Below are 24,374 nucleotides of genomic sequence, written 5' to 3' on the forward strand. Positions count from 1 at the left end.
TAAATGGTCCTCCTCTTTCCAGCCATTTCCCCTCTCTTCACTCCTAGGCAGACCCCTCCCCAGGACAGCAGGCATCTTCAAGTGCTAGAAGGTAAATAGTGAGTAAAATCAATCCAAAGAGTCAATTCTACAGATTCTGCTTGATTGCTATTTGCTGGCCCTCTGGAGTTCCTATTATTAATGAAGAACTTGGTTTTTACAAAATACGTTCCCCCTCCCTCCCATTCTCCCTGGATAGCAATCACCTTGAAAGCTTAAAAAAATACACGGTACTGCCCTTTATATGCTTCTGTCTGGAGGTGCTGCTGTCACATCCAGGGTTACAAAAACACATCACTGTCCTCCCACAGGGCTACCAAAACCTCAGAGACAATTTCTCTATAGTCGACATGAATATGCAGGTCCCTTGCTAACAGGGATCCTGTCAGTTTCTCCCTCACACTTCTCTATAACGTGCTAACCTTTGCTACCACCTCTCTGATTCTTCCCCTGCCCTACTGGTCCCCAGAGGGATGTTTTCAGGCATAAGTATTACATGCCCTTTTTTGGCCACACTGTTTGCTTCTGGAATTGAGAACATGAAGCTTCCCGTTTGCAGGAAAAGAAATAGTCCCCAGTCACTGTGTGAACAGAGTGACAGTCCCTTGTAGTAGCTGCAGAAGCCACGCAACAAGAAGCAACTGCCCCTCCCGGGTAACCCTCGGAAGAGCTGCCTGTATCGTGGGAGGAAAGGAGAAATACTACATTTCCTTTAACTCAGAAAGTGGGTGGTACCTTTGCTTGGCTAATGGACATTATTCCGTGTGTGAAATTTACTCGTGATCCCTTGGAAATGGGAAGCTCAGAATATTCCTCCTTTCTTCCCTACCTGGTGTTTCTGTGTCCTTCCAGGAGCCCTGCGATCATCTGCTTTATATCCACTCACAGCATAAGGGTCCTTTTCATGGGCTCAGCTTCCTTGTGGCAGGAGGACTGGACAGAGCTGGATTATTACTACTGTCCATTCATCTTCCATGCTTGTATTGCTTGCCTACTGCTTCAGCTGATGCCACCGGCTGCTCTGATCGCTGTGCTTTGGATCGTCAAGACCATTCATATCGGAACCTGTTGTTATTATGGGCAGCCTGCTGTGCTCTGGGTCTCCAAGAACCATAAATAAAAGGCCTTTTAGAGGAGGGAGGTAAACGCTGTCTTTTCCTCCAATGGATCACCCCGAATGACTGGCACCGCAGGATGGGACAGAAGGGTACAAGTTTATTCTTCCTTGGTTTGGAATGATATATGGATCATCCTTTCACCTGATGCATCTTTGTTACTCCAAAGAGGATGACTGGGCCCTATGACCAATCACTCGTGGCCCGTACCGGATGGTCACCCACAATGGCTGAGTAGCACTCTTAGACTGATTAAGGACACCTTAGGTCAATGTTAATTATTTGACCTGCATTATGACGTAAATGTCATGATGTTGCACAAGCCCCAAGATTATTTCTGTATCCTTTAGCAGCAGGGAAGATCGATTTGCGGAAAACAGGTGGTCTTGCTGGGTCAGGGTTGAGGCATGTTGTACCCGTTCTCTTTATAAACAGACTCAGGTCTCCAGCGTTTCCATCAGCCCCTTTCCCCAGCATTAAATTCACTTAAAATAATAAAAGCATTACGCGTATTTTAGTGTCACTGACTTGGCAAGGTATTGGCAAGATGGCGTATGGCAGAGCCTGGGAAAACTCACTCATGTTCCAGGTGGGTGGCATCCTGGACTTGTTCCTTAGAGGATAAAGCCTCCTGCTGAGCCAACACATTTCAGTGTCCTGCTGAGCATAGAAAACAGCGGGAGCTTCACCCCACTGGCTGGGAAAAACCACTGTGCTGGCACCAGTCACCCGGAAGAGGGCGATCCAAGGAAGGATATGTAAGAGGGCTGTTATGTTTCCGCTTGTATTTTCCTCCCAGCTCATCTTGCCATGACCCGAGCAGTCTTTAACTGGGGTGGGCATCCGATTTGCTTCTGATGCTACAACAAAAATGGGGGCTTATTCTTGAGTTTCTGCCTGAAAATCTGCCATTCTGTCTTGGGCTAAGAAAAATGGTGAGAGCCATACCTGGTAGGCCCAGGCCTCCCCCAACCACTCTCTTTCTGGACCTTACCCAGGGTTAGAAACAAATACACAAAAATCTTTCCTACGGTACCTCATGCTCCCAGATGTCATTTCACTGCCATCAACTATGACAGTTCCTCCCGCTGATCACCCAGAATCAGGACTGGCAGTGCCTCAGAGATGTGAGACGGGCGTCAGCATCAACCGGCTTCCCACAGCTTTGAAAATAGCTTCTGACCTGGCCGTTTAGCCACCAGGGAACCATGGAAGGCTTGGTAGAGAGAGCTCTTCAGGATCTGGGATGGGGGCCGACAAGACTCTCTGATGGAAGAGTTAAAATAAAGAACCTTAAAACTATCTTTCTGGCTGAGATCAGGAAGTTCACTGGTTCACAGGGTCACTGGGATTTCCTTTTTTATAGGAATCCGCAAGCTAGCCCTCAGAATCTAGCCTACTGGCCTCCGGGCAGAGTTATTACGTCCATGTTATTGGCCCTGGAGGTCCAGATGGGACATGCACTGCTTAACTACATCCTGACACAGAACATCAGGTACGCTCCAACTGTTCCTTCCCTTTTGGGGGTGCGCTGTGTGGTGTCAAGAGGCATGCCTCACCCACCAGCACTGGAGACATCAATCTGAGTCTGTTGACAGAAGCTGACGATACCGTTAGATTGTAGACTCGTTGTCCCACCTGTGATGCTTGCTTTGTAATGTGAAGCATTTTAATTCTGACAGCTTTCTAAGCAGACGCATTCAGGAGCTACAGTCCTGGGGCAGAACAATTCCCAACTCAATACTGCACTAGTGTTTTCACATTCTACAAGTATGGGCTGGAGACCCACAGTAAATGTACTGGGGAAAGGGTTGCTGCTGGGGAATGTGAGTCAATAGCCTTTCTGCCTTTGTTTCAGGGGAGTGACCCACAGGTTTGGGAGACCAAGTGAGGAATATGGAGAGGGTTTGTGGCAGAGAGGGAGAGAACCAGTTGTAGAGAAGGGGTACAAAAACAAGTAGGTTGGCAAAGAGGTGACCCTTCCATTCCATAACAGCATCAAAGCCCCATGCTAAATGAGGCAAAGGATTGACAGTGGAAGCTGAAGTCTGGCACTGAATCCCACCCCGCCACTGCAGGATTTTCGGAGAGAGTGATTCAAAGGCTAACCCAGCTCAGTCAGTGAGCCCCCATTAAATAGAAGACTTTCTGCCTGATCAAACAATAGCCTGATGTTTCTGCTATGAAAACCTGGCTCATTTGGGACTCTATTATCAAATGAGGGCATGTTAAATTCCATGAAGAAACTCTGGTTTGCATTTGTCAATAATACTGTGCAGATGCAAATCAGGACCTGTGTGCGCTCATTTTAGAGTGCATGCTCTCAAAACCTGGTCCGTCTGATCAATCGACACTCCACACCCCTACACACTACAGACGTGGCTAAATAGAATGATCTCTTGGACTCCAGTGGTACTGTCAACAATCTCAAACTGAGACCCTGTAACCTCAGTCAGACAAGTAAATAAACACTGGCTGTGTATGGTTACATGGCCCCTGGAAAGTCATTAAACATAGCAATTCCAAAACAAAAGTTTTAAAAAGAGAATAATGCTTGCCCTTTAATTAACATTCAAAGTGCAGCAGGATAGACCAAGTGACTGAAACAGACAGACACATACCCACATTCCAGATACAAATGAAGGACTCAGGGACATAAACTAATTACTTGGTATTTTTCACCAACATTCAAAACTATTGTTAAAAACAGGTATCAAGAAAAGACTGTCACCTAAGAGAGAAATGAGGAACTTGCTTGTAATTTGATTTCTAGGAGGATATATCATGAAGCTGTCAATGCAGCTGATAAAAGTGCCCCAGCACTGAATCTAAAACCAAACCCAAAAAAACAATAAATATTAATTCAGCACCTTCCTTGGCCTTACTTTCTCTGGGAGAGTGAAAGCAGTTTTTTTGCCTGTTGAAAAGTTCATCCCATTGATTCCCCTTCCCCATGCCGAGTGCCAGGAAAGGAAAGTCAATGAAGCCCCCCTACGCTTTTCTTTAGTCCATTTCCAGTTTAGGAAAATGGAATTCAAGTGTTTACTTGGAGCAAACCAAACGTCCATATTCAGGCAATAAAAATCATTACTGAGGCTGCGAAAACCTATATCTTTAAAGGTCACAGCGCAAAGATTAAAAGTGCCTCCAGGAAAAACTGAAATGGCTAATTTAAATACAACCTTTGAGTCAATAGGAAAACTTCAGCATGGCTAGATAGAGAGACGGTGCAGCAGCGTTGAGATGCTAGATTGATATTTTAAGACGATTGCCTTGCTTTTCCAATAGGTATATGTGAACGCTATAATACTGTATGATTACTTATAGTGCAGTATGTTCAGGCATTACCAGACCAGATCAATCCGCAAGTTTAGCTAATACAGCATCCTGTCCATCAGTGGCCAGCACTTGCTGCTTCAGAAGAAGGTATAAAACCCCACGGAGGACAGTTATGGATTAAATTGCCCACAGGGGAAGTACTTCCTAAAGCCCGGACAGCTAGTGTTATGTTCTATCTATTGTTTGCAGTCTTGTAGCTGGATTGCTCCCAGGATATGAGATAGATAAGGTGGGCGGGATAGTATCTTTTATTGGACCAACCCCACTTGTCCTGTTCTGTTTTAACTTTGGATGTTTTTGCTACTTATCTAATGTCTCATCTTGTTTTTCAACCCTGCTGAACTTGTAGCCTCGTTAATATCCGGTGGCAGTCAGTCCCACAGGTTAATTATGAACTGTGTAAGAAAAGTACTGCCTTTGCTTCAGTTGGAAATTTGTTGTCTTTCCATTTCGCTGGGTGACACTGGTCACGTGTGATCCAGGGAGCGCCTGGTGCCAACTGGCAGAGGGCACAGGGGGTGCATAGGGTTTCACGGGGATCCACTAGGTCAGAAATATGCATAACAGTTCACTGAAGGGTGGCACGTTAGGTCTCTACCGAGAGCCCATAGCCCATTAGATACAGATAACATTTAAGGAGTTATGGATCTATAATAAAAATTGTGTTCTTAAGGTCTTGGAATTAAAACAGGTCACCAGGAGGTGACATACCTCAGACATGTATCTCCCTGGCTGGCCACTTGTGTATTGCATGTCTCACAATGCATGCTTCGTTTGCATAATGAGACAGGTGAGGGCTGAGATGTAGTGAAATGTACAAGAGAGGAAATCTACAGGAATAAACAGCCGGTGGAGGAGGTGTCCTGTTTATGTATAAGGATTGTTCTGGTATAACGTGGAGTGCAAAGCGACACACTGATCCCCTGACTTAGGAGGCAAACTGATATCGTGCTTGTCTCACAAAAGAAGGCTCACTGCCAGCCTGGCTGTAAAGTACAAGGATTTTGGGTGAGCAATATTCTACGAGACATGAGAGTATCTTGTTAATTAAGTCTAAGCTCTAATGTTATGATTTTATTTTATAAGTAACCATTTATCTTCAAGGTTTCTACTTGTTATCACTTGCATCTTTATGCTTTGTTAAATACACTTATACTTGATTTCGCTATCACCATATCCATGTGCTGTGTGTTAAGTGGAGCAGTGATCTGAGGGAACTGGTGAGCTGTGATGTGCTGTTTTTTTGGAAGTCGTGAATCTGTGAATATTGCGAGTGTCCCGTGGACCAGGGGCTGGATGCTCCAGGGAGATGTTTGGAGGCTGGAGTGTGCCGTTCACTAACCTGCAGAGAGACAGCAGGGCCTCCGTAGGACTGGTGGGGAGGGCTTGTGGCCACTGGAGCTGGGGAACTGACCCATGCCAGGCACTGACAAGGCTTCCTCATGTTCAAGGCAGGTGGTAGTGAGATGCTTCACAGCCCTGGTGCCCCCGGGAAGCGTCGCTGCACGCTTTTAGCTATTTCGTACCTCTGCGTGCAAGTCCCTTCTCAAGGCATCCCTAAGCACCAGCTCTGCAGAATGTACATTATTATACTGCCTACTATCTCAGTCCAATGCAGAAATGTTAGCAAGTGCCCCAGAAAACACCCTTGGCTGCCCCCACTTCACTTCAGAATCAATTCAGAATGAATCCGCCTGGTTTTTAAAACACTTGATGGATTTGCTCCAGCCTAACTCAGCTCACCCACTTTATTCTCAGGTCCCTTCGGAGCGCTTGGATCTTACCACCTGTGTCCCAGGGACTTGGTGCTCTTTAGCAATGTGTTCCAGCATCTCCCCCTCTTTTGACATATTACTCTCCTTGCCTTATTTCTATCGGTCTAGTTCTTATCTTCCCCATTCTCTACTGCCTTTGCTCACTGTGTCACGGGTACAGTTAGGTTCCAACCCAGTTCAAGTATAGTCCCATTGATTTCAACTATTCACTGGCACTACTCATGTGTTTAAAGTGAAGCACCTGCTTATGTGCTTTGTTGGACTGGGGCCTTAAACTGTAAGTTCTTTGGGGGGCCAGGAACCACAGATGTTCTGCTTATCAGTGAAGTGTCTTATGCACTCTGGACACCTACAGTAAAACAGTAGTAATAGCGGCAACAAAACCCCTTTCTCCAGGGGCTTGTAATCAGGATACACAACAAAGAACAGAGGAATGGGAGCTACACGTTATCGTTAACCCGTGGCTAAGTCATTTTCATCCAAGCCCTTATATTCAAGTGCTCACATTATAGAAAAATTACTTAAGGACAAACATGAGACATATCATCCCCCAAGAGTCAGATTCTTCGCTTTGGAATGTCTGGTCAATTTCCATGAAGGTGTTTTTGAATTTCCAAACATGGAAAATCAGCACCAGGTGAGACATTTTTCTGATGCATCGTTTTGGACTTCTGCTCTTTGGCAAACTCAGAAACAAAACTTCCAAGGACTGAGGCTATGGTTACACTACAGAGCTTACAGCTGCGCCGCTAAAGCGCTGCTAGTGCAGACACGCTAGGTCGACAGGCGAGAGCTCTCCCGCCGAATTAATGACTCCAGGCCCCGCGAGCGGCGGTAGCTGTGTCTGCGGGAGACGCTCTCCTGCCAACACAGCGCTGTCCTCACCAGTGCTTAGGTCGGTGTAACTTACATCGCTCAGGGGGTGTCTTATTTACACCGCTGAGCGACATCACATTACAGCTTAGATCGGTGTAAGTTAACATAGCCCCAGTCCTGAGGGAGGACAAACACGTTGGAAATGAACCAACAGGTGGTGAGCTGAGAGTACTGCATTTACTGTGCAATGACTTGCTTGCTTTCTCATCTTGTCTTCCCCACCTGTTACATCTTGTCAGAACCTAGACTGGGAGCTTTCTGGAGCAGGGCCTGGATTTTTATTATGTATCTGTACAGTGTGTACCACAATGCGCCTTGATCTTTCATTGGTGCCCTCTAAGTGTTACTGGCATGCAAATACATGGTAAGAGTTTCTGATGCGGTTTTCTGAACACAGCAAGCAACGAGTGCCTTTCGCCAGATACTAACATTTCAGCTGTTCACCAGTAGGTGTTACTTGACAACTGAAGGAACCTGAGAAAATTAGGTATTTTTAAACCTCTCCATCGTGTGAATAAGAATATCAATCGCAGTCACATTGAGTGAAAAAATCACTCCTCAACTTTCATATTCATAGGGCACAAGATGATCAGCAGCTGGGGCAGGGTGACACATTTGCCCTGTGCTATAGTTCTTCACAATTAGCTATGTGCATTGAGGTACGTGTGTGGGTTTGTAACCTTTCCTCTGAAGCACTGAGAACCTCTGGACATAAGAAATTGGACCATATGACCCAATGGGGCATTCATTCCAGTGTGTTCCTACACAGGCACAGATCCATCTATTGCAGGGATGGTGCCCTAGTGCCTGTTTGCCAGAAGTTGGGAATGGGCGACAGGGGATGGATCACTTGATTCCCTGTTCATTCCCTCTGGGGCACCTGGCACTGACCATTGTCAGAAGACAGGACACTGAGCTAAATGGACCTTTGGTCTGAACCAGTATGGTCGTTCTCATGTTCTCATGAAAGCAACTGTCCCTAGTTCCCCACTGCACCTGTGTCATGTGAGACAGCCAGTAAAGAGACACGATGGGGGAAAGCCCATTCTCTGATCACCCAACACAAATGGGAAAAGCAATCAAGTGGAGGAGTGGTTTTTAATCCTCTGCAGTTAGGATATTTGGTTACTACAGTGAAACCACTAATTACAGCTAATTAAAGCTGTGCTGAGATCAGAGCTCAATGAAAACTACAGGGGGAAAAACAAGAGACAAAGAAAGGAAAAGGAAATATTTTTGAAGCCAAGTTCTTAATTGAAAAATAAAACAACTTTTTAATTAAAACGAGCAAAAGCAAATCTGGGGCAATGCTCCATAAGCACACAACGTTGGTCTGACTTCACAAGCATGGAGATAACATGTCTTTCCTTGGCTCCAGATAGGGGACTTTCAGCCTGGGATAGCTTCCCTTACAATCAATTCTGCTTCTGGTTTCTTTGCAGAGTAACTCCAGTAGGGCTCAGTTCTGAACATCTTTAACTCCTACAGATAGCTGAGGGCACCTCCAAACCTTGCAGCATGAAGCCTTTATGGCTAAGTCCACTGCTTGGGTCTGAGTACAGGTCATCCACAAATGAGAGCCTTGTGAATGCACCTGGGGGAGTGCACTTAACCCTTGAACTGCCCCCCCCCCCCCCCCCGGTTTCATCGTCAGCCGCTGAAAGCTATTTTCCTACACATCAAAACATATTGCCTCCCCATTTTTAACGACTCTAGCCAAGGCAGAGTGATTGAACACTTGGGAATCTGGGATGGTTCTTGGGGGGTGGAGGGCAGAGGGACCCCTGGAATCCCTGCCTGGAGGAGCAGGCATGTCTCCCATCAACTGAGGAATTGCACTGTAGCTGTACCTGATCCAGAGGCGTGACTTCAGCTATTCTACTTATTCAGGTTCTTATACTGTGCTCATCAGCATGGTATCTGCTCTTCCACACTGCATATTACAACCAGTGCCTGATGGGGGATTGGTCACGGACATACCCTGCTCCATTACTCCCCCGCCTCTGGCACTTAGAGCACTGTGTCCAATGCAGACTGTCTAGCTTCACCCACCCAGCTCTCTCCTGCCTAAGTATGGCAGAAGAGGCTCCCATGCAGGGAGGCCATGGAAATAACAGGACTTGAGTGTGGACTGTAAATTGTGTTAGGACCACAGAAATGAGAAATGGAAAAAAGGTTATTAGTTCAACCAGTCCTTGCCTTGCTCAGATCCTGTTACTACAATATACTTTCGAGGGCTTTGCCCACTCTGGTTTTACATCTCTGCTGTGGCCAGGCTTGGTGGCCCACTGTCTGATATAGCATAGAGTGCCCAGGCATACCCATTCAGGCAGCACCCTCTTGTTAGACTGAAGTCCCCAAACACACATCCCCACTGAATCAGGAGCCGTGATAATATTTCCCTTTTGACCTGCAGGTTTTTATCCTGTTCCAGTTACAAGTGAAATGGGAGTCTGGGGGAGCTCTAGCGAGTATCACAAAACCAGCACAGGAGAGAGTAGGCCTGGAAGAAAAACCGCCAAAGTTGCGTAAGGCTCCAAGCTAGGGATTATTGCTGCAGGTTAAGGTACACTGGATGCAGGTCGGAATTGAAGAGTTGTGTTCAGTTGAAACTTGCAGTAGCTTCCCGAACAATGCCTGTCTCTAGCTATTTCCACAGCCTCTTAGTTTCACAGGCATCAAATGTGCTCGATTATATATTTATTGAGAGAAAAAGAACAAAAACAGAAAGATAAATAATATATTCACCCCGGTGTAGCACTGGCAATCAAACCCAGACTCCAGAGCACTGGGAGGATCACATTTCAGCTGCACGAAGATTTCTGAGGAACCTCTAAAGCACTCTTGCTGTCCAATTCCCACTGGATAACTCCAGTAGATGGCAGCATGTTACTGCTAATTCCTAGTGGTCCGACGGCCACATGCAGATCAGACTCTGGCTTCCTACACAGCCAAACAAAATATCTCCAACCAAACAATCCCAGAATAAAGGGGGCTCTTGGAACCCAGCAACCTAAACGGCATTGCAGTGAGGAATTAAAGCCTCTCAGAAATCCCATTACTGAGTCTAATCCTGCTCCCACTGACAATTATTTCAACACAAGCAAGCCTGCATCCCGTGTAACTAACTATGAGTGGTAGGATAGTCACTGAGAATATGTCACTGAGGATGCTGTTTATCCACGACAATATTTAGAAACAATATCAGTTTAAAAGAAAATGCATGCTCCGGAACGAGGACAGGTTTCAGAGTGGTAGCCGTGTTGGTCTGTATCAGCAAAAAAAACGAGGAGTACTTGTGGCACCTCCGGGGGAGGGATAGCTCAGTGGTTTGAGTGTTCAATCCTTAAGAGGGCCACTTAGGGATCTGGGGCAAAGTCAGTACTTGGTCCTGCTAGTGAAGGCAGGGGGCTGCACTCGATGACCTTTCAAGGTCCCTTCCAGTTCTAGGCGATAGGATATCTCCATTAATTAATTTTTTTATTTAGAGACTAACAAACTTTAAAAACGTGAGAGGCCAAATTTTTGCCCTATTTAACAACAAACCAAACAAATGAAAGCGGGAGCCTTTTGGAAAGGTGAATCTTGGTCCGAGGGCAACGCTCCGTGGGAATCGAGAGCAGCCAATGCTCATCGTGAGTGGCTTGAGAACAGCAGTGCAGCCGCTTAGGAAAATACAGCCTGGCCTGGCAATCTCTGGGAAAAGAGATGTGTAGGTTTGATTCTGGGACACAAACCATCGGGATGTCCTCCCTACTTCTAAGCCAACATGACTGCAGTCATTATCTTGTCTCTGAATGCGCTGCAGACAGGACATTCTCTGGCTGAGTGGATGGTGGGACAGGAATTACCCCTTAGAGTGTACATATACCAGCAACTACATGTATGCTGGAACATCATTATGAGTAACCGGCAAGTAGTTGGATGGCCACTTGCAGAGACGGACAATGACAAGAGCAGCAACAGTAGCTGCATTTCACTGCGAAGCAGAAATAAAGGTCATTATCCCTCCTGTAGGATAAACATTCAAGATGGTCCTTACAGACATACAGATGGTGCTGATTATATGCAGGTGAACTACACTTCAAGAGCCTATTCATGGCCAATCTGTGAACAATGTCTGGAATGCTGACAGCTTGTTCTGATACCCTTTTCACTGGGCGTTCTCTAGGACAGCCTGGGTTTGACTGCAATGGAAACATACACTCCATACCTCTTAGAAAGATGCCTTTCAGTTCAAGAGCCCAATTTCTAGAGTAGCAGGAACAGGATCTCCCAGTGTCTGCAGGACCCATTGCCTTTCATCTCTTGTAAATTAGGCCCCACATTAGAAGAGGTTCCCCCACTTCACCACAAGAGATTTACTATGCATGTGTTTGTCTCCCGCCCAACTAGTCATTATTACTTTCCTTTAACATGGAGTTTTATTTTTAGATGCCAACTTAATATCTTCTCCCACCCCACAGAGTCTTTTATATACTTAGGGCTGGTCTACACTGGGGGGGGGGGGGGGGGCGGAGGGGGGAATCTATCTAAGATACGCAACTTCAGCTACATGAATAACGTAGCCGAAGTCGAAGTATCTTAGATCGACTTACCTGGGGTCCACACGGCGCGGGATCGACGGCCGCGGCTCCCCCATCAACTCCGCTACCGCCGCTCACTCCGGTGGAGTTCCGGAGTTGACGGGGAGCGTGTTCAGGGATCGATATATCGCGTCTTAATGAGACGCGATATATCGATCCCGGATAAATCGATTGCTAGTGAAGACATACCCTTTGTGTAATCCTTACACTCCCACTGTAAGCCCTGTGTGTTGTGCCTCTCTCCCTTCCAGAGGAGGAAAAGTTTATCTCCTGTCACATCCCTATTATACTAAACGAACTGGCCAGAGTGATCAATGCTGGGCAAAAAACAGACGGACCTGATTAACTAATGCTCCCAGCACCAGCTAAATTGTGTGAAGGTGGGAAGGGAAGAGAGAGGCCAATCTGAAGTCAAACGTGTGTCCTAGACATGGCTGTGTAGAGCATCAACCACTCAGCTGGCCCCATGGCTTGGGCTGGAGAAACAAGATTACATCTGATTCAAAGTCATTTCATATGAGTTCTACTGATCTAAAGGAGTCTGATAATATCCTTATTCCCTCTAGGTAATCTGCAATTATCTTCCAGCACAAACTAGCCTTTCAGACCTAGTAGCGAACAGTAGCAACTCTCAATCCACCTGATGCCAGAGAGGTCAAAATTACATGCTGTTTTAAGAAATTTAACATTTTACATCACTCTCTCACGCCCAACTCAATTAACTTCCTGGAAGAAGGCAGTAATACCATCACCCTATGCATCAGAATGAGAGAACAACAGGATGGCAGAAGAATAAGTCTTCCATTGAATAAACCCTCTAACAGTGGAAGAACATTTTATTTAAAGACCTGTCTGAACCAGAAACTGAGATCTAGACACCTTGGAAGATGTGCGTGTGTGTGCACACCTGCATTTCAGACCTGAATTCACATGCAAATTTCACAGCTAGTCTCTGATTTCTACAATAGCACAAACCTAAACCCCAGATCTGAAAGTTTCAGAACTTCGGCTCCTTTGAAATACAGCCCCAGATCTAAATTTTGCAGCGCATGTCCTTTTTAAATAAAGAATTATTATAGGAGGAAACCCCTTATTATTCATTTGAATTTTGGTAGCATTCAGAAGCCCCAATCAGCAATCAGGGCCCTAATGTGCTAGACACTAGACACATGTAGTAAAAAGGCAATCTCTGCCCAAATCCCTGAAAATATTAGTATGAAATTTAGAAAACTGATCTTTATATCTTCTTTTTAAAACAGAGCAATGCACAAGTCAGTTATCTGCATCAATAACACCTCCTCTTATGTGAATGGATACAATTATTTCTAAAGCAGTATAAAAGTTGGCAGTTTCACTTTTTGTAGGGAAACACAGAATCATAGAATATAAGAAATGTAGGACAGGAAGGGATCTCCAGAGGTCACCCAGTCCTTCCCCCTGTGCTGAGGCAAGACCAAGTATACCTAAGACCATCGCTGATAGAGCTGTCTCTCACATGCCAACATTCCCCTTGATGTGGTTTTGTGTAGAGTTCCTCTTCCCTTCCCTGACTTAACTTGGAGCAGAGGGCGAGCCCAAAATCTCCAAGTAAAACTCATTTGAAATAAAATCTCCTGCATCATATTAAAACCCCACAACGCAGTGAATTTCACAGGATTCTGTTTGTGAACACTGCAGGTTCACAAACCTTTTAATAAATGTGGTTGAAACTGCAAAGTCTCACCAGAACCAGGTGAGTATTATGTGGATTCAGGTTTCAGTGAGAATATTCTGCATGGCTTTGACTTCATAGAAGAAAGGGCTTCCCACTCATACTTCCTTATGGAGGTTTATTCTGCGTTAGGTTGCTAATAAACTTCCAAAGGGAGCCACTCCAGACTAGGTAGGGTAAGCAATGCTCTTCAGTGCTCTGTACAAACCCTTGAGGAATGTGAAGAAGAAAAAAGGACCAACCCCCAGAGAACACAAATATGCTTGGTTCCCCCAGCCCTTTCTCAGATGGCACCAGCCTCTACTGTAAAACACCACACACCAGAGCTCGGATGTGTTAATTTACCGAAGAAATTTACAGCCTAACCAGCTGTCTTGTTCCAAAATTAAAACATGTGAAGAGAGCTGCATATTAACTTTCAATAGTATTTGTCTGTACATCGAACTCTAGACTTGAAACTCTAATGGGCAGACAAACAACAACAGGGTGAGCAAGGGAGCTAATATCAGCACTGAATGCCTAGCCAGGGGAAACATCAGCCACCCAAATCTGAATGTGAACTACAAAGAACTGGTACAATAAATAGTCTCATGAAAACTGGAATACAAATGATTTTTTTCTATTGGAAACAGTTCAGCTATTTCTCCATCTTTATTGATTTACTAAATACAGAACTATTTGAAATATGTAACATATGCACTAGTCACAATTTCCTCAAAAAAAAAAAACTCATAGGAATGAACTATGGATTATTTTGCTTCAAGGAAGCTTCTACAGAAAGAGACTGGAAATACAGGGGTTGCAGTGTTTTACAAACTGGATTAAATGTGGTTTAGGAACGCACGGTCACATTCAACAGTCACAGGTCATTTTTCCCTACAGCAGAGCAGCGTTACTAGTTGTTAGCAGATGGGAATGGGAATCAGGACTTCTGGGATAGCTTTAATACTGACAAGGTGTGTGACAAAGACCTCTCAGTGACTCAGTTTCCCCATTTATAAAATGGAGGAAATGATATTTACCTACCTTTGCAGAGTGCTCTGAAATCCTAGTATGAGAGGTGCTACAGAATCACTGTCAGTGTTACTTTTTGCTCTTTTGATATTGTTCTGTTTATTTTATATTTACAGGAGGATTTGATTGCTGGACCACTAATTGGGCCAACATTAAATGTGTTTGGATAACTGCAAATTCAGCTCAGCAGGTGTCAGTGAAACAGGGATGTCATTAGCAAGGAAGGTTCAAATAGTGGAGACCCAGGTACCTGGATTCCATAGTAATTTGAAACTCAAAGGGATGTAACATATCACCGAAATCTGCTTCAAAAGAAAGAAAGAAACAATACCGCCATCTGAGCTGTCAAAAATGCTCTTGAATTTGTCCTAAGGGAGGAAGTGGCTTCAGTAGCACCACAAAGGAGCTGATGGTGCTGTACAGAAAACTCATTCCTCACCTTGCAAACTCTAACGATGGAGAAGTGGCCCTTTTCAATTCAGGGTACCATGATGTCCTGAGAGTCACACAAAGGAAGTGGGGCTAACATGTTCCCTTCTAGCCCTTCCCAAGTGACACACAATGCGGCATTGAAAGGCACGACTCCATCGCTATTCAACTAGTGCCTCCAATGCCTCTGCAAACAGCTGATGGCCCAAGGATGCCAACCTCCACTAGGGCTTGGTCAACGTTTCATTATTCAGATGCCAGTTACCGTTAACACATCTTCAAGCCATGCTCTGCCTGCCAAAAACCTGGACTAATTTACTTAACATTTCAACTAAATAAAATCATTTAAAACGGATGATTGAATTTGGGAATTATATTCCTCGGAGAATTAGTAATGGATCTCTCTCCCTCCTCAGGCCTCAACATTCAGAACTCCCCCATGTCAGTGTTATTAGGAATAGACTAATTCAGTAATGATACCATACCCCATATAAGCGCCCAAATAAATGAAGCACTCAGTCATACTTAATGTGAGCAATTCAGACTTTCAACCTAATTCAGTCTCTGAGAGAGATGGCCAAATCATGACAAAATCCACTTTCCATTATTTGTGGGTTGGTTCTAGCCCAGGGGCGGGCAAACTTTTTGGCCTGAGGGCCACATTGAGTTTCCGAAATTGTATGGAGGGCCGTTTAAGGGAGGAGCCCTCCCCAAACAGCCCCCACCTCCTACCAACTTGCTTCTCGACCCCTGCTTCTCGACCCCTGATGGCCCCCCCGGGACCCCTGCCCCATCCCTCCCTCCCTCCCTGTCCCCTGAGTGCCCCCAGACTCCCGCCCCTGACTGCCCCCCACCACCCCATCCAACCCCTCCTCTCATTCCTGACTGCCCCCCCGGACCCCTGCCTTATCCAACCACCCCTTCTCCCCGACCGCCCCCGGAACCCCTGCCCCTGATTGCCCCCTGCCGTCCCATCCAACCTCCCCCCACCCTTCCTGACTGCCCTCCGGGACTCCTGCCCCCATTCAACCCCCCTGATCCCCACCCTCTTAACTCCCCAACCCCTATCCACACCCCTGCTCCCTGACCACCACCCCGAACTCCCCTGCCCGCTATCCAACCCCCCCTGTTCCCTGCCCCCTTACCAAGCTGCCTGGAGCACCGGTGGCTGGCGACGCTACAGCCACGCCGCCCGGGGCACCAGGACAGGCAGCCGCGCCGCCCGGCTGGAGCCAGCCAGGCCACCGCGCAGCACAGAGCAACGGGTTGGGCAGTGTAGCCGCAGATCCGCAGCCTGGCAAGAGCTCGCAGCCCAGAGCGTTGCGCCGGCGACGCAGTGAGCTGAGGCTGCAGGGGAGGGGGAACAGCAGGGGAGGGACCAGGGGTGAGCCTGCCAGGCCAGGAGCTCAGGGGCCGGACAGGAAGGTCCCGCGGGCCGGATATGGCCCACGGGCCGTAGTTTGCCCACCTCTGTTCTAGCCCAAAGTGTTGGACACAATTTTTGCCTTGCACCCGCCTGTGCTTCTAGATTTCTAGCCCCCCAGACTCTTCCCTATGAATATTTCATATGTACTCAGCTGCCTATTACTGAAATGGTCACTACCAGCATTAGTGAACCGATAGATCTGAGACACCAGTTCTGTTCTTATATCCATTTGCAAAGCCGATGCGGTTCTTTTTGTGTGTTTGAAGATTTGCTTTTGTTAACATGCTTATTCCAAAAGCTCCATCCGTTTTTTGTGAGATGTTTATTTGAATTCTCAGCACCTGGGAGCTGGAGGTACATTGAAAAAGGACTGAAAAGCCAAACTTTCTCTCTTTGGAGAGGCATGGTCTATAAGTCTAAGCACAGGACTGGGAGCCAGGAAATCTTAGGATCCAACTCCAGCTCTGACACCATCTCCATTCTGTGGCCCTGGGCAAGTCCTTTAAACTCTCTGGCTCACTTTTCACATCTATAAAATAGGGATATGACTTTGTTGTACCTTTTGTGCGCCTTATGGAGCTTTAATGAATATCTGTCAAATCCTGTTGCCTCTTGACTTCTGCAGAGGTCAGCTTTTTACTTTATGCTTAACACTGATTTTTATCACTGGGTTATTAAAGAGCTAAAAAATAAAATAAAATAAAATAGCTCAAGCTATTTGAACACGAGCAGGGCATTAACCTCAGTGTCATGGTCAAATTCCAGTCTGGGCAACTATAATCTGCCTCCCTAAAATTCCCTCTTAATGAACACAAGGTTCTTCTTCATCTGAGGGACAAGGGTTCCATTAAATCCCATGATGTGACCTTTTCTGGGCGAGGGGGAACATTTGTGTTAAGACAATGCGCTGTCTCTTTGACAGCTGCTTGCTATGGCCGGTACGTCTGCCACAATGTACCTGCAGAGCTGCCAGAAGCAGCATCGTGATGTTCTTTTGATGTTAATGGAATGTCTTCGGAGCAGTAGCACGGAGACTAGCATGGAGAACAATAAGTGAAGCAGTTAAGTAGGGTGGATTTTGCCTTTCTTCTGCCTCCTCCTCCCCGACCCCGCAAGAGCGGTAAAGGGAGAGAGCATTCTGGAGCCCTGATCTTGCCACCTATCCATGCATTTTCGAGGGGGAAGCACAGGTATCAACCTTCAGCAAGCTGATCGCCTGTAGCAACTGTAATGTAACTAATTTGGTGGAAGATAAACTCAAAGTGACTTTCATTCCATTGAATGATTCTCTGCTGAGTCTGCTGTATAGCGGAGGGAGAAGCGGATGGCATTTCAAACAGTTCTGAGGTTTTACTCCATTGATCAGCTTATTCAATCACCTACACAATGGATGGTTTAACCTTTTAAGGTGACTTCTGTTGTCACCATGGATATCACAGCATTAACAAACAAGGGGCATGATTTCCAACACACCTTGCAAAGTCCAGGTCGGCCTCTCGCGACATGGTGATGTTGGTCAGGTTCTGCTGGAGGATGAAGATGTTTCTGCACATTTTCTTGATACCAGATTCGCTGATGCGCTTGAAGTATTGGGCGCCATTGATGAGAATACAGGAAATCAAGTGGCCCAAGCCTGGGAGGGGAGAGGGCAGATAAGCCAAAGAATTGCAAAGAGGAAGAAAATGCTTAGCAAGAGATTGCTTTGTAGTCACCAGCCACACAGAACATTTAAACAGGTGCCTACTATTAAAACAGATCTGTAATAGATGATGCAGCTCACGTTCCTAAGGTGTTTCCGAGGTTGGCCTTTACCACCACCCTCAGTGGGTTTTGAAGTGACTTCCCACCGAAAGTTCTTGATTCATAAAGAAATTGGACCCACCAAAAAAAAGCAGAAGTATCCATTATCTGTGAAATTCTCATAGCCAAGGATATTTCAGGACCTTCAAATAGGCCCTGATGAATTATAAACAGGCCTAGGCTAATTTCTGTTCAGCTCCTCTCGACTAGAACATCAGAAGTGTTTATGGCATCTTGTCACTGACCATTTCTGCTACTCCACATATCTACTGAGTCACGGCAGCTTAATCTACTAATAAAATCAAGGTTTTTTTTTTCTTTTCTTTCTTGTTAATGCACTGTCAGCCCAGCAAAGCCAATATCGCCGGAGAAGAGTGAGCTGCATTGCCCTGAATTCTGCCTCATGCGCTATCAGCATCAGGTCAGTTCTAACTGCAGAAACATCACGGTTGGTCATGATGCATGGAGTAGAAAAAGTATGCTGTGATCTCCAGATAGAGATCCTTCAAGGCAGGTGGCTAGGAAACAAATCTGGTTTTGCTTGTAAATATTGATATATATGCCGCTTCCAGAGAATAAGCACAGGGAACAACAAGATGCTGTCTTTACAGAGTCATATTCTGAGCATAATTGCACTGAGGTCTCTCTCCTTGCCTTAAGCAGGCTGCCAGAGTCATTCCAACACCAGAATAGTCTCATGGCAAACAAATTTAAGGTCAAATTCACCCCAGCAAAAAAGGCTTGTACAAAGCCATATGCACCACTTAAACCGTGAATTGAGGGAATTCACACCTGAGCAGAGAGAGCAAGCGCAAGGCCTACGTAGTGCTGACATTGACTGTAAATAGTCAAAATAAGGATTAAGAGGCGACCGGGCTGTGAGCTGGCTCTCTGCAGAGGCAGAAATTTCACCCTATGGTGAAATGGTTCACCAGGCTTTGTGTAGGGTCCATTGCTATTAGATGAATTTCCCTCTTTTTGAACACAAACTGTCGGACTTACACAGCATTTTTCCATGATTGGTGTGATCACAGCCTGCCACTGTATCAGAAAGGTCAGAGATACCAAAGACCAGTTCCAGTCTGTATTCCATCCTTCTGCCAGTGAAGGTCTGTGCCTGGCAGCGTCCTTCATGACATATTTATAGTTTATTTGATATTCTAGTACTTTGACTGGTGTGGTTTCAAACGTCTCTGTCCAGCCCAGGGGATTTGTGCACTAAAAAAAATTCTATCAATGGTGGGAAGAAATGAGGGTTGGGGAACTTTATGGATCTTCAAAACTTCTACTAGGGGATTCAAATGGCATGGAATCTGGGGAGAACCAGCACTGTAAACCCTATTTTTGCACCCCCTTTTTCTGTCCAGCACATCACATCAGACACTTGATGTGATTCACAGTACTTTTCCTGACCTTGTACAATCTGTTGAATAAAACGATGCACCTTATGGCCACCCAAGCCCTTAGAATGGTGTGTTAAAGCCACAGAATATAGATGAGATTAACTGAAACATAATTTAGATTCTTAAAGATCTTTAAATAATGAAAGCTATGGAATTTCTCCCAATTTAATATTAGAAACAGAACAGTATTAGGTCCTAACAGGGACCACTCCATAACATAGTGTAATACCAACAGACAGCGGTTGTAGGCAGATAGGATCAAATCTGGGACCTCTGGAGCTAAATGCATGTGCCAAATGTCACATGGCCCTTAGCTAATGCTATAGAGCAGACTAATCTCTAAGTGGTCTCAGTGCTATTAGAGGGGACAGAACACACGCCCAGGAGATGTGTGGGTTACAATAGCTATGTTTGTAATATATAAACCCTCCTACATGGCTTTCCTGATGAAGATCCTTACTGCATGTACTTAATCTTGTATTTTTCCCATTCAATCTGGGCCCATTCCTCACATTTTATGGATATACTCTAAGGAGTGGCATGGAGGCAGCAGGGCTGCCATCTGCCCTATGCCTGCACAGGTCTCCTCATCAATCTGGAGCAGATGGCAACCATTCTGCAGTCAGTCTTCACCGAACAAGAATGTTGTCATCTCCAGGCTGAGGAAGAAAAATGATTTCCATGCAGATGCATGCAGACAGTTTTAACGCTGAGGAGCATATTCCCAGCCCCCCTCCTTCCTCCCAGCACATCAACTGAGTGCACCGGCAAATGGCTGACCTTCAAAGATATACTGGAACTTGTGCTGCTGGAGGCTGGCACTCATCGCTTCCTCAATGGCACTGATGTCCTTATTTAGCCGCACCACAAGGGGGTCATAATCCATACTTTCCACGTTGGCCACTATGGCATAATTCCCTTGTTTAGCCAGTGGGATCAGATAATGGAAGCAATGAACTCTAGAAGACAGAAGGCAGAGAGTTGCTACAGAGAGAAACACAGTAAGATGTTAACGTTTGCCCAAATGAGATACTGACTTTGCTGAGCATGGCTTTGGCTGGGAAAAATAATGACAAAGGGTTTTATTTTCTCGTGTACCCAGACCCAGTGGGAAGAAAAATAAGTTTTACCTCCTTTAAAAAAAAGTGCTTGGGATTAATTTAGTGGTGGTCTAAACATGCTGGATGGACAGCTGCATATCCTGAAGTCTTCTCAGGGCTGGTCCAATTCCCACTGGGGCCAATGGGAGACCCTCCACTTTAACGGGAGCTGCATCAAGTCCTCTACGATGCACAGAGCAGATGCAGCAACAGGTAGCAGAAACTGAACCACCGCCCTGGTTTGGAGGGCCACATTAAGCCGCCGTGGCCTTTCAGGTGAAACTGTTAACAAGGGTGACGATTCCGGTGGCATTTCTCGGTGGTAAAAACTCTTCTCTGGAGCTAGACTGAGACCCAAAAGTTCATTTCATGTAAATCACGGAGTAATCCCCAGACAGCAGTCACTTTTGACCCTTACTGACCTAAGCTGGCTTTGAACCGGTGGCCTAGCAGAGAAAGGCTCTTTATTTCATTACCATTTCCCTGAAGCTGTCTAAGGTCCCCAGTTCTTCAATAATTTACACTGCTTTTAGTGTACTGGCTGATCCCAAATAGAACTGATTGGCAATATTTTGTTAGCACTGTGAAAAGGGACTGAGACTGCGACAAAAGTGAAATAGGAAGAGAGAAACAGGCTTCCCCCCACCCTCAAAGCACTGGCATGTTTGTTCTGACCTCAACATGACTTTGGCATTAAGGGTTTCTGAAAACATTGCTGATTGCACAGCAGGAAGGTTGATTTTTATAAAGTGCATATTTAGGATGTTACAGTGCAAGGAGATTGCTGCTGAACACACTGGAAGGCGTCCTGAAGGTAGATCTTTTATTTAAGGAAACTGCCTGATAAAGGTGACATTATGAGCGTGCCCTGTATAAAGGGACAGTTTAATATTTTCCTTTTAAAGTTCAAATAGGTGAAAAATAATAATAATCATAAAAACTGGGCTGGTGATCTCTACTTTCAATGTATCTACCGCTCAGCATGTCATTTCGCTGCATTCGCAGACAAGCACAAAGGGCCATTGGTGATTAGATATGAGCGGCACTGTCGTAGGTAGAATGCCAAGTGCCCTTTCGCCAGGTTCTCCAACACGGTACATGCTGGTTCAGCAAAACCTTCTTTGTAGGAACTTGAAAGAAAACCTTCTCCATTTACACAGAGCCTTAATAATACAATGTGATAACCAGCCAAGTGAGGGTCAGGGGACATGAAAACAATCATTAGCAGGTCAAGGCTGTACCTCTTCCCAGGCATTTAAAGTTGTCACAACTTTTCTCTCCTTCTTTTGCTTGTTCATTTCAAGCTCTGCAGGCATAAGAACATAAGAACGGCTAGACTGGGTCAGACCAAAGGTCCATCTAGCCCAGTGTCCTGTCTTCCGACAGTGGCCAATGCCGGGTGCTTCAGAGGGAATGAACAGAACAGGGAATCATCAAGTGATCCATCCCCTGTCGCCCATTCCCAGTTCCTGGCAATACACTCTCTCCCCATTTCTCCTGCTGATGAGGTCTCTCATGGAAGGTTCTATACATTTAAATTACCTATAGTTTTCTACAGAATTAACAGAGTTCTAGAGAAATTACACTATAAACCTAATAGGGTGAAATCCTGGCTCCACATTGAAGTCAGTAGCAAACCCCCATTGACTGCCATGAGGCCCACAGATTTTGCCCACAGATTTTAACAGAGAATCAGTTCCTTTCTGTAGAAGTTTATAGCAAGGATATCAAGCCAGATCCTGGCCCATGCTAAATCCCCCCATAGACTTTAAGGCCAGAAGGGACCATCTAGTCTGACCTGCTGCCCATCGCAGGTCACAGAAGCTCATCCACTGCTTTGCAAAACAGTATAGCTGCACTAAAGGGGTATGTGACAGGGCCTGGCCCTCTGCTCCTGTCTTTTCAGGTCAATGACCCCAACACCCCCAATCTGTAACCACCTTTGTGTAGCTTATTGGTGTTTTATCAACCACCCACCCCCTTACAGTCCCGTGCAGCATTTCTTATTTACCAGTGTTACACAATCATGAGAGAGGGAAGAGATCTCCCTTTACCCTGGCCCTGCTGGCCTTTTTGCTTCTCTCTCCTCCTGTCCTTGTGCTTCCTTCCTATGCTCCTTCTCTGCTCTTGCACTTAATGGGGTAATTAGCTCCTTAGCTGTTCCCAGCCCAGACTGATCTAGTCATTAGTCACTCCTTCTCTCAATCCGGCCCTCTGCCGAGGAACTGACTGGATTCCCAGTGACCAGAGTGCTGGTTCAGCTGCGGATTCTCAGCTCTCTGTCACAGGGTAGTCAAGCACAGAGGACTCCCTGGCACAGAGCTGGCCCAGCTGACTCCATTCTATCACTCCCCGGCCCAACCAGTGACGGGGTTGTGTTGTGTGGGGGTGGGAGGGAATGTGACTGGAGTGCCCTGCCCTCTGGTGATCCCCACTACCAAAACATCCCCAAAGGGGCCCTTGCAAACTAATACAATTCAGACCAGCCCTGAAGTGTCTCTAACTTGCATAGGGGGCTGAACAGGGTTCCAGTTGTCCATAGGTGAGGTCGGGGAGGTGAGGGGGGGCAGAAAGGTTGTGGCTAAGCCTTCCTTGTGCCCACCTCTATACACCAAGCACTGCACCTGAGTATTCAGCCAATTATCTTCTGTTACTTTCTATAGGATGGTACAAATAACCTACAGAAAAAATATATATTTTCGGTTACATTCTGTCCTGAACAGGAAGGATGGAGTTGTAATTAAGGCAGAAGACAGGGAGTCAGATGACTTGGATTTTAATCCCATCTCTGCTACAGACTTCCCGGGTGAAGTAGGGCAAGTCATACGGTCTCTCTGTGCCTCCATGGCCTCCTCTGTAAAACTGGGTTAATAATATCCCCTGCTCTCCTAGAACTGGTATGAGGCTAAATAAATGTTTTAAAAGCACTTTACCATCCTGAAGCAGAACCAAAGAAGTGCAAAGCATCATTATTATTTTTACATGGGGTAATGGTTAATGACCTGCGAATCTCAATGGGTTTGGTTTAGATAAGCAGCTACAAATTTGAGGGACAAATTCGGATCCTACCTACGCTGCTGTAAACCCAGAGTCAATTCACTGACTTGAGTAGAATGACATTGGATTTACAGTGGTGCCTGCATCATTCCCACGTGGTTCCAGAGAGCTGTGAGGCAGCCCAACTAGTCAAACTCTGTAGTGTGGCTGCCTCTGGCAAAATCCAGAAGAGAACAGAGAGCCTGAGAAGGGGAGAAAGCCGAGAGGAAGTGATGCTGTGGCATAAAACCCTGCCTGGTTGTTCGCTTGCACCCTCCTTGAAATGGACCTGGTGCTGATAAATTCCCATGCACCTCTATGAAGATGTGCCATGAAGGCTCGTTTAAAGAACAGGTTTTTGTGAATGAAAACACACTGCATTATACAGCTGGACAATGACATGAATTCTGGGAGCCCCATAGCAATCAGCTGATGGCCTGAAGCCATAGATTTGATTACCTTGATCTTTGCATTTGTAACCACGTCATAAGATTATCCAGCCCTTTAAAAAAATCAAGACAGTGCCCACATCCTTCTCCAATTGTATTATCCTTTCAACGGTTAGCAATAAAAGGTTCCCATTTGGAATCCAGGGCACAGCATATGATAAACATAAAAAGCCTTCACAAGGGGGGAGGGATAGCTCAGTGGTTTTATCATTGGCCTGCTAAATCCAGCGTTGTGAGTTCAATCCTTAAGGGGGCCATTTAGGAAGCTAGGGCAAA

The 24,374-nt window shown here is 45.8% G+C and overlaps 1 protein-coding gene across 1 annotated transcript in view; it reads right to left on the reverse strand.

Annotated features, from left to right (window-relative positions):
- The window catches only part of EXOC4 (exocyst complex component 4), a 592,122-nt gene that overhangs the window by 21,350 nt on the left and 546,398 nt on the right, over positions 1 to 24,374 (reverse strand). Inside the window, exons 16-17 of the mRNA XM_054015768.1 lie at positions 20,294 to 20,472; positions 17,784 to 17,943 (exon numbers count right to left, since the gene is read on the reverse strand). Coding sequence (XP_053871743.1) covers positions 17,784 to 17,943; positions 20,294 to 20,472 — 339 coding nt within the window. The remainder of the gene's footprint in view (positions 1 to 17,783; positions 17,944 to 20,293; positions 20,473 to 24,374) is intronic.

Source organism: Malaclemys terrapin, chromosome 1 (assembly GCF_027887155.1).
Source record: "Malaclemys terrapin pileata isolate rMalTer1 chromosome 1, rMalTer1.hap1, whole genome shotgun sequence".
NCBI classification, from domain to species: Eukaryota; Metazoa; Chordata; order Testudines; family Emydidae; genus Malaclemys; species Malaclemys terrapin.